Source organism: Saccostrea cucullata, unplaced genomic scaffold (genome assembly GCF_032062105.1).
Source record: "Saccostrea cucullata isolate Sc308-1 unplaced genomic scaffold, CSIRO_AGI_Scuc_v1 ctg176, whole genome shotgun sequence".
In the NCBI taxonomy this organism is placed as follows: Eukaryota; Metazoa; Mollusca; class Bivalvia; order Ostreida; family Ostreidae; genus Saccostrea; species Saccostrea cuccullata.
Genome location: NW_026939570.1, coordinates 108,413 through 119,984, shown reverse-complemented (window position 1 = coordinate 119,984; position 11,572 = coordinate 108,413). Strand labels below are relative to the sequence as shown.

Genomic DNA, 11,572 nt, shown 5'->3' with positions numbered 1-11,572 from the left:
TACCTGTGAAATTCGGGTTAACTCTTGTTTACAAGTTTGGAATATATGGAACTTGAACCCGATGTTTATAAACTCCGTAAATAATTGTCAATGAACAGTTAACGAAAGAAATGAACTATAATTGATTTAATGACTTTATTAATTTAACATGTATGATTTAATGACAAAGTGGTGTATTTTGTATGTTTTATATGGGTACAACGTTATTAATTTAGTAGGTAATTTTGATGGTTAAATCCCGCTAACTTATTGATTGCATTGATTGTGACGTAATAAGTATCTGATTGTCTCTTACGTCATCATAACAACTTTTGTCTATATAAACCAGCTGTTTTGGGTTTAGACTTCAGTCGGCTGTGGGGAGCGACTCGGAGCACACAGCCTTCCCTGGTAAGGGGAAAGTGACCTAAGTCACTTTGGGGAACGACTCCGTATACTTCGGTTATAAGACGGTACCAAGTCTATGTATACGAAACCATGAAAGGGAACCAAGTTTTTAGGAACGTCCTGGATTGACCATCGGTTGGTCACCTTTTTGTTAACCAAATAACGTTGTACCAACCAAGTTACAGTGTATCATTCTGTGTGTTTATAAGTGAACCATTTGATCGTCCTAATAAATGTTATAAACTTTTAACAAGTGTTATTCCTAACAAACATTATTTAAAGTGACCAAAAATTGGTCATTACGTCAACTAAAGAAGTGACCAAAAGTGGTCATTACGTCAACCAAAGAAGTGACCAAAAGTTGGTCATTGACCATAACATAAACTGTGACCAACGTTACCATCAAATCTCGACCAGTGACCAGAAAACCAATAGCGGCCCACGAGTTTATTACACGATACCCTCGGTTACGTTACATTGGTGGCAGCGGTGGGATCCGCTATTCTGTGAATTGTGAACCTAAACCATTACAAAGATGTCTAGGAACGAAAAATCGGTTGAGGAAAGTGATTATAATACAGAACCAAAAGAACCACAGTTTATCGACGGTACTCCAAGTAAAGAAGTTCTTTTGCGGGTTAACAACAACGACCAGATAGGAGACGGCAGCGGAATCAACGCAGGTACCAACGACAGTCTACACATAATTCTACAAGAATTAAAAATGTTGAAGTCCCAGATGAACCAATTACAATCTCAAGTGAGACCAACGAGTGCTGACAACCAATATGTAGACCAAAATTGCGTGCAGTCCGGTACAAGTACTACGTCTGACGATGACCAAATACGCAGTGAACATCGACCATACAGAAATACAACTCTACAAAATTCATATGATGACTTTCGTGATTATGCACATTCAAGGACAAGTTTGTTAAACCCGACGTTACAACGAAGTTACACTACCAATGCTAGGACCAACGAATTTCAGCGGACCATGCGCAGCTTTGATTACGATGTACCAAATTATGGTCACACAAGACAAGTCCATGACCACGGATTCAGGCGTACCCCGGAACCTAAAGGGAGAAAACCAGCAACGTTCGATGGTACCATGAACTGGAACGACTATATAGTTCATTTCGACATGATCGCCCAATTGAACCACTGGAATGAAGAAACAAAGGCATTAGAGTTAGCTACCAGTCTACGCGGCCCGGCACTAAGCGTTTTGAGTGACCTACAACCAGAATATCGGTATAATTTTCGTCACCTTGTTACCGCACTAGCAGCAAGATTTGACCCAGAAAACCAAACAGAAATCTACAAGACGCAACTAAAGAGCAGAATACGGAAGAAAAACGAAACGATCACAGAATTAATGCAAGACATAAAGCGACTTACGAGGATGTCATACCCGAACGCACCCTTAAGTTTCCGCGACCAGATAACCAAAGATTCGTTCATCGGAAGTTTAAATGACCAAGAAATGGAATGGGCAGTATTTCAAGGAAAACCTACAGACCTAGAAGATGCAGTGCGACTGGCATTGGAATATGAGGCCTTTCAACAAGCACGGGAGAGACGAAATAAAGTTGCAGTGCGTATGCAGACAGAGGAGCCAGCGTTTACCGACAGAAATTATTACGAAACAGACCAAGTGGCTATGATCAGCCAAAACACAGATAAGAAGAAGAAAGGTCCCTGTTTCTACTGTAAGAAAGATGGTCACATCAAAAGAGAATGCAGGTTACTACAACGGCACTTAAAAAATGAAAAATACAGAAATCAAAGAAAACCGGAATACGCACCAGGCCTGACGACCAGAGAACCCGAGAACCAGGGAAACGCGCAGTAGTTGACGTCGGCGGCCTAACGTCAACTACAAAACAGAAAAGGCCACATGTTTTTGGAATAAAGAACTCAAATACTCGCAGTACCAACTTACTAACAATTGATGTGCTTGTTAACAATGTGAAAATAAATTGTGTCATTGACACGGGTTCAGTTATAACAGTTATCCACCCAAAGAAATATTACGAGATAGAAAGATGTGTAAGACCAAAATTATTTCCAAACCGTAGTAACTTACAGATGGCAAACGGTGATTTAATTGTACCAGAAGGTCAGACTGAACTTCAAATTGGTATTAATGGTGAAGTTACCGAACATAAAGTGGTCGTCGCTGACATTGAGTCACACATGATCTTAGGTCTTGATTTTCTTAAACAGCATAACTGTCAATTGAATTTGGGTGAAGGAACTCTTACATTTGGAAAGAATAAATTACCATGTGACATTAAAAGTGAACACAATCCTGTGTTCAAAATTTGCGTACAAGAAGCTTTACACAATAATAATGATGACCGACGACCATGTGAACCTTGTGACGAGGAGGACACAAACGACGCTGAGAAACATATCAGAGATTGTACCGTAGGTGAAGCAAAGAAGAATCCACCTAGGGCAGCCAGATCTAGAGGAAAACCGGGTCAATGTTTAGTTAGGGAACCACTGGAACAAGTGGATATTGATATCCTTGGTCATTTACCACGGACCAAGAAGGGTAACAAGGACGTTGTTACCAGTTCAGATTATTGCACCCGATGGATAGAAGCAACTGAGAACCAGAAACGAAAGTATGGCACCAAGTCAAACCAGATTCAGTACACCCCAGGGCAGTATGTGTCGATCGCATCAAAGGCAAGGACCAAAGGAAGATCTCATAAACTTAAGGTTCATTGGAATGGACCTTACACAGTGTTACGTGTTGTGTCCGATTCGGTATTCAAAGTGAGAAAGTCTGCAGCGGAGAAACCAAAATATGTGCATCATGACCAGATGAAGCTGTTTAGTGGTGAAGCAGATGACATTATATTCGAAAAACGCGTATCTCGAAAGACATTACCAGTGGACTTGTATAAGTCATTGATAAAATGCCCCGAAACGAGGACGTTTCGACTCAAGAAGGGGGTAATGTAACGTTTCACAAAGTGTACCTGTGAAATTCGGGTTAACTCTTGTTTACAAGTTTGGAATATATGGAACTTGAACCCGATGTTTATAAACTCCGTAAATAATTGTCAATGAACAGTTAACGAAAGAAATGAACTATAATTGATTTAATGACTTTATTAATTTAACATGTATGATTTAATGACAAAGTGGTGTATTTTGTATGTTTTATATGGGTACAACGTTATTAATTTAGTAGGTAATTTTGATGGTTAAATCCCGCTAACTTATTGATTGCATTGATTGTGACGTAATAAGTATCTGATTGTCTCTTACGTCATCATAACAACTTTTGTCTATATAAACCAGCTGTTTTGGGTTTAGACTTCAGTCGGCTGTGGGGAGCGACTTGGAGCACACAGCCTTCCCTGGTAAGGGGAAAGTGACCTAAGTCACTTTGGGGAACGACTCCGTATACTTCGGTTATAAGACGGTACCAAGTCTATGTATACGAAACCATGAAAGGGAACCAAGTTTTTAGGAACGTCCTGGATTGACCATCGGTTGGTCACCTTTTTGTTAACCAAATAACGTTGTACCAACCAAGTTACAGTGTATCATTCTGTGTGTTTATAAGTGAACCATTTGATCGTCCTAATAAATGTTATAAACTTTTAACAAGTGTTATTCCTAACAAACATTATTTAAAGTGACCAAAAATTGGTCATTACATCAACCAAAGAAGTGACCAAAAGTTGGTCATTACGTTAACCTATCAAGTGACTAAAAGTTGGTCATTACGTCAACCAAATAAGTGACCAAAAGTTGGTCATTGACCATAACATAAACTGTGACCAACGTTACCATCAAATCTCGACCAGTGACCAGAAAACCAATAGCGGCCCACGAGTTTATTACACGATACCCTCGGTTACGTTACAATATCTTAAACATCATGCTTGAATCACATAGTCTTCTGATGAAAACTTTATTTCGTACAAACTACACAAGTCAAATACTTGTTGTTTTTGTATGGAGGACACTCCAGCGAACCACAGACAGCCAGAACGGGATGAACGAGTTTTCCATTATTATTGACGTGTCCATTTACGATAGTTTCGGGAATCTCGTCCAGACAAATGTACTGTGATGCTGCTGCTTGGTCAAATGACCCCGCTGCAAGGTAACCTTTGTACTGCGTTCTCCAACCCGGGACACAAACGTTTGTTCCAGGGATCATAAGAACACTGGATGTCGACTTACTACGACATACTGCACAGGGCATATCGTCTCCATTGTCAGGTCCAAAGGCGTTCGAATCGTATTCGGCACCGTACATTGTTGCATTGTGAACACTATCGTGCAGAGTAACGAGGACTGGTGAAGGCGACAAACAGACATATTCGGCTGCACCTCCAGTGTGTCCAAAATACGAACCACCAGCAAATCCTTAAGTTAATTAAGCAAAACATAAAATGCATTTAAAGTTTGAGGAAAGGCACTGTTCGCAATGAAAATTGTAAAGGAATATTTTCTTAGCAGCTGGAGGGAAATTCGATGAAATTCTTTAATGTAAATCAAATACTATTGGGAAAAAAACATCCCATATTTTCTTTGACGTTTTGAATAACCTTTGACAATATTAATGACTTTTCATTCCTGGTTTGATTTACGATTTTCACTTTTATTTGAATTTTAAGACGACACAAACTTTCTGCTTGAACTTCTTTCTTACCTGAGTAGACTAGTTCTGTGTCGTTGTCAGGACAACCATGTTTTCCCCATCGAACATATGTTGCACCTTCTGTTTTAATATTATACACAATAGAAAAATGATGAGGAAATCACATTATAATGTTTTCTACGAACGGAATGTTATTAGGAACATAATTTTATCATGATATACCTTTTTGAGTGGCTGATTGTTTAACCGTTAATTCGGATATTTTTCCCTCTTGAGCAAGCAGTTTCGTCTGTTGCAGTTTGATGGTTGCTTCCTGTGTCTGGAGTTTGGTTTCTTGTGCATTGAATTTCGATGTCAGTTCTTGAAGTTGACGTTGCAGTTCAGTAAGCTGGGAATGAATCACATTTGGGTCATTCAAAAGTAGTCGTTTTTCTAAATTTTGACAATATACATGTCCCAGCAATCCAGAAAGATAAAACAATCTAACAATAGCAATCATTGTGGACCAATGATATCAAAGAAGTTAGCCGTCCTGGAGTACACCTTCTTATCATAACAACAACCCTATCGGACATTCGGACATAATCTATTTGAATGGCCTTCGAATAATTTGCAACGCTATACTTAATGTACTTGCGAAACCCATACCTTGAAAAGGATTCTATTGTTGTTTTACCTAGTGGAATTATTTTTCCAGTCAGTTTAAATAATATTACAGTTTCAACGAGGCATGCCAAAAAATCTAAATGTATCGATCCTTACACGTTGTCTTAAAAAAATCTAGAAAGTTATACGTAAAACTCGAAATGTGTCGTAAGTAGATGAAAAATTTACTAAATGTCAATAATTTAAATAATAAAATGCTTTCTTTCGGTGTTAGTAAGGGAATTAATGTCGCAGCTGTTGCAGAAAAAACCCTCGTAAGCTGGTTATGTTTTTTTTTTCTGCAATTGCTGCGAAGTTAATTTCCGTACTAATAAACAAAGAAAGCATTTTATTGTTTATTGTATATATTTACATCTGTATTAAAAACATTCAAAGTGAAATTAAATTTGCTTTAATATTGTATTTAGAATGAATATGTCATTGTATGTGTAACTGATAGAACAGCCATCGTTCAAGAAATCTACGCTCGTGGCTGGCTTATTGTTGTTCATGCACTGATTAATGGCATTTGTCTTCATAAGAAATAAAGGAAAAAATATTCAATGGATGTAAATATAACACATTATAAAAATCTAGCAAGAGTATTTTGATTCTTGGTGATATTTTCATCAGCGGTTTTAGGCATAAGATCTTTCCTTTTCATAAATAAAAATCAATCTCAAGGAAAGGATATTTCTACACGGAAGACAATTAAATTATATCAAAATATCTTATCAACTGTTTATTTTTTATTTTATTATTATTATTTATTTATTATTATTATTTTTTTTAATCTTAAAGGTGTTCTTACGGCACTTTTTTAATATTGTTCTCATCTTTATTTTTAGAGTTTTATTCCCAGACTACGACGACCTGTCGATAGAGGCACGATTCTGACACTTGTTAGAACATGTTATCAAGGCTCGTCGTAAAAACTTATCCTATTTAAGTCTGAAGAAGTTTTCTCAAAATTATATGTCGAACAAAGAGGCATATTCCCATTGGCAAATGACATTGGCATTTATTATTTTTATGGGAAACTGTCAACTGTTGTAGATGTGGGTAGGTTTTCGGTAGTATCGTTGGCATCTCTGCTGTTCTGAACATTAAACACTTAAAGATTGAATACATGTATTACTGCAGCACCATCTTACTCGAGTAATATTTAGGAAGCAAGAAAAGTAGTAGCATTATTCTGCATTAATTTTAATTGCTCATTGTGAAGCAATCACACAGATTTATTTTCGGAGAAATGCCTTGTCATTCTCGAGAAATATAAACTAACAACGAATACGAAAAACCAAGGGAATAGATTTGACATTTCTTCAGAAGAAAAAGAGAATTGATGCCCGAATCTTGGAATAGCACTGCATTTCAGATCGAGGTGGAGAAATTAGTTTGCACTCAATAGTTGGGATAGGAGAACTAAGTTTGTAAGCAATCTATGATGATGCATGATGAATAAACAGAAAAAAAAATTTAAAAAAAATAATAACCAAGCTGAATATCTGCATTTTGTCAGACAAAATAAATGGCTATATCAGAAGTTATTAACAAGTGTATCAAATTCGACATCTGAGATTACACAGCCAAGTATTTGCTTCCTATTTGAACAAGATTTAAAAGATCATAATTCTTGCGGTTCTGCAAGTAAAGAAATGTACCAGAGTTTGGGACTTAATTTTCGCAGATTAATACAAACTTTCCTTTTCATCAAAGATTTTGCGAAATTTGTCACGCCATAAAAACTACTGTAAGACCCACATCAAACGGTCGGACGAGGAAGATGAATTATTGTTAATGTAACGTCAAAGTGTACTGGAAATGACTAAACTATTATCAGCATGTATTACGGCACGGGATCGGAATTGGTTTAACAGATTAACATGTCGGAAAACCGAGTCGCTGCTCAGATTACAGCACTCATGCTGAAAATCAAAGACGGCAAAGACAGCGAGGCATTTTGTTTTGTGATTATACCATCAATTAAAGAAACCTTCATGTTCTAAACAATTGCTCAAAGTCATAGAACTGTTGCCTTTTTAATGTACCATAAAAATGTATTACAGAGAACATCCATTTGGAAAAAGCGACTGTATCCCTGTGATCTATTGTAATTAGTTATTACCATGATACTTAGGAAACTTTACTCCAGACAGACCATTGATTCCAGTACAAAAAGGTCAAAAAACGACAGACTGTGGAAATGGCCGCTTAAAATACATGTGGAAATTATCTTATAAGTATGGATTTGTCATAATTTAAGAGAAAACTGTACATATTTTAATTATTTAGCGTGAAGCTATGTATAACTAGAGGTTACAGGTGAGAGAAACTCATAGCCAACATTCAAAAGTAAAGACAAAAACATCTGAAATGCCAAATCAGGTGCTGATATTTTTATTTTGGTATGAAATACGTCTAAGAATGAAAAAAAAATCTGAAGATAACGAAGATTAGTCCACCTAAAAAAGAAAGAAAACGTGAACGACGAATTTAATATGGACCCCCCCCCGGGGAATTCCAGAAGTGGGATCAGGTAACCAGGAGAAGTAAGCGCCCCCTGTCGACCGGTCACATTTATTGCAAGCCCTAAGAATTGATTAGGTACATTTAATATTCCATAGTCAAATTCAGAATAAAAACAACGGCTTAACAATTGGTATGTACGACTTACGACTTTTCAACTTTAAACACAACCATTACCCCACGATAAATTAGTCTAGGCTGTTTGATATCATTGACAGCTGCTTTTTCAATAAAAATAGAATTTGTAAATTTACTTACGTATACCTTGTCATCGGTCATTTGCAAAAGTATAATGTTAAAAAATCATTTTGATTGTACACACGTGTACTCTGAAGTTGACAACAAAAAGATGCCTGTCAGAGTTTCTGATTGACAATATCTATGGGGTTTTTGGAGACCAGGTCTTCCAACAATCTTTTGGAATTCCCTTGGGTACCAATTGCGCCCTGCTATTAGCAGACCTATTTTTGTATTCATATGAAGTAGAATTTGTCCAAAAATCTTATGCGTGAAAAGAATGTTGTGGCCTTCAACTCCATATTTAGATATATCGACGACGTATTGTCAATTAACAATGGTGATTTCCATTCTTATGTCGATACGATAAATTTTTGTGAGCTTTAGATAAAAGATATCACAGAGTCTGACACATCTGTTTCATATCTGGATATTTTACTTGAAAAAAAGACGTTAATGGTAATCTAACAACCAAGCTCTATGATAAACATGATGACTTTAACTTTTTCTATCATCAACTTCTCTCACTTATGCAGCAAAATACCTGTAAACCAACTTTTATTCACGACAACTTTATTTCGCGATTTACCAGGGGTAAACTAGTTGGTGACGATTAATTTTCGCGATCAGGCCTTTTTCGATCTGTTGTTAGTAGACAGAGATAATTTAAGTGCAGGTTCGCGGCGAGAAATATTCGCGATGACGAGACTTTGTTCGCGAAAATTTATCGCACGCGAATAAAAGTTGGTTTACAGTACCTTCATCACTTGCATACGGAGTTTATATATCTCATTTGATTCGATACGCAAGAGCATGCTCTACGTATGAACAATTTCTAAGACGGGGTGAATTATTGACAAACAAATTGATGAAACAAGAATTCAGCAGTCTCGTTCAAACTCATTAGTTCGTAAGTTCTATGGCCGATACAATGACCTTGTCAGCAAATACAATTTATGATTGAGTCAAATGCTTATTGACGTTTTCCATACGAATTGTTAGTCCATTATTCATACACTGAATTGACGACGGATTTTTCCGTTATTTCCCGATAATGATGAGGAGCACCGGTCGGCAGGGGATGCTCACTCCTCCATGGTACCTGATCCCATCTCCGATATTTTGGAGGTCTGTATTTGCTCTGCTCCTATTTTGTATTGTTTTATGGACTTTTGATCTTGAATATTGTTCGTTATCTCCGTATGTTTCATGTAAAACGTCAACCAAAATACGACCTAATGATACGCTTTATCTGCTAACAAGGTCATTATAACAACCATAGAATTTACTGACTTTAAACGAGGTTGTTGAAATCCCTATGACATCAACTTATGCAACAGAAGCTTGCCTCTGATAAAACTGATCGTACACGGAGCATGCTCTTGAATATCGAGTAGGATAGAAGTCGTATCATCAATGAACAATGGTAACTTCCATTCATACGTCGACTCGATATATCCCAGTGAACTTCAAATAAAAAAATATACTGCAGAGTCTATGACACCTGTTTCATATTTACTTATTTTACTAGAACAGGACATCAATGTTATCCTGACAACCAAAATATTCTATGGAAAAAATGCAATTACTTTAACTTCTCGTGCCAACTTCCCTTAAGGTATATTGCTTATCGCCATATCTCCAAGTTGAATCAATACATGAGAGCATGATTGATCTACGTACGAACTATTTCTAAATCTACCGAGGCAATGCAAGCTAATGACAAACAAGTTCATAAAACAGGATATCAACAGTATCGTTTAAAGTCATCATTTCCAAGTTGCATGGGCGGTTCAAATAATAATTTTATCATTATGTCGTATGCTGTCAGACGTTTTATGCTAACTGTTATGCCACTATTTACACCCTGATTTTTTAAAGACATATGTTTGCCAAATCATGACAAGGAGCACGTATTTGACATGTTGAGAGTCTCTCTTTTCTATGATATGGTTCGTTTTTAAACTTTTCAGGCATTTGTTTTTATATGACAAGTGTGTTTGTAAATTTTACAAATATTCATATCTATGTCACATCTGGAGTCGTTTTATTGTAAAATGACATTCATCTTTATGGCATGTCGAATGTTGTTTGAAAACTTGACATACATTTGCCTCTATGACATGTTTGAAGTCGTTTGTAAAACTCGGAAAAATGAAAAAGATGAAGAAAACAAATAGTAATCAATATAAAAAATCGAACAACAAAACAAATCTGTGAAGAGGGCACAAAACACGGATCCCTGGACAATCCAGATGTAGGATCAGGTGCCTAGGAGGAGTAAGCTTCCCCTGTTGACCGGTCACATACGCTGTGAGCCCTTTATGTATTGGTCAGGTAGACGGGTCATTCGTAGTCTAATTCAGTTTAAAAACAAAGTCCAAACAATTGATTTGCATTACCGGTAAGTCAGCCAAAATATACGACCCAATGGTGGGTTGGTTTTGCTAACAAAGTCATAATAACGACCATAGATATTACCAAATTTCGACCTTAAACGAGGTTGTTGAAAGCCACGTAACATCAACTTATGTGTCAGTGGGCTGTCTCGGTTTAAAAATTGATCGCATTCAGAACATACTCTTTCTTAATGAATTAGTTAGGGACATAAATACTATAAGCAGGTGATAACGGTATATTATAAAATATTTAGTTGTCGGTCGAAAAGAGTTGAATTCATCTCCTTTGTCAGACAACTTAGTAGTTAGTTGGTCCTCATCGTCCATACTCAGTAAAATATCCTAATGTGAAAAAGATGTTGCAGACTCTGTTGTGTTTTTTTTAATTTAAGTTAACTGGAATGCTTCGAATCGACATCTGAATGTAAAAATGTCGAAGTGAAGGCCACAGCAAGTGTTTTCTTCTCGAGTAGAAGTGTTTGAATAAATTCTGCTTCAAAGGACTAATAAAACGTGTCGGCTATAAAGGATCACAATTAGTGCCCATCGGATATTCGTCTTTGTGATATGTCGGGGATCATTTTTACCGTCACTGATATAAATTTTGACACTCAGAAACTGAAGCCTTTCTTTAAATGAAAAAGAATCGCTTGTCATTCTAAAAATCAAACTATACTCTGTTTAGATATTGATGAAATGCGTGGGGAGATAGCTGTGGGAGTATAAATGATTGTGT

At 36.7% G+C, this 11,572-nt stretch overlaps 1 protein-coding gene across 1 annotated transcript; it reads right to left on the bottom strand.

Moving 5' to 3' along the window:
• Positions 1-4,321: 4,321 nt before the first annotated feature.
• Positions 4,322-5,661, bottom strand: LOC134253325 (short-chain collagen C4-like). The gene is made up of 3 exons (XM_062735855.1): positions 5,249-5,661; positions 5,078-5,146; positions 4,322-4,791 (listed from the first exon to the last, which is right to left on the bottom strand). The coding sequence occupies exons 1-3, from the start codon at positions 5,523-5,525 to the stop codon at positions 4,331-4,333; spliced, it is 807 nt and encodes a 268-aa protein (XP_062591839.1). The 5' UTR covers positions 5,526-5,661; the 3' UTR covers positions 4,322-4,330.
• Positions 5,662-11,572: the final 5,911 nt, after the last annotated feature.

Excerpts from the sequence above, each read along its gene's own strand:
- LOC134253325 (XM_062735855.1), bottom strand. The coding sequence starts at position 5,525 with ATGATTGCTATTGTTAGATTGTTTTATCTTTCTGGATTGCTGGGACAT. Across the intron at positions 5,147-5,248 it reads ACAATCAGCCACTCAAAAAG|AAGGTGCAACATATGTTCGA; the intron begins GTATATCATGAT and ends ATATTAAAACAG. Across the intron at positions 4,792-5,077 it reads CACAGAACTAGTCTACTCAG|GATTTGCTGGTGGTTCGTAT; the intron begins GTAAGAAAGAAG and ends AATTAACTTAAG.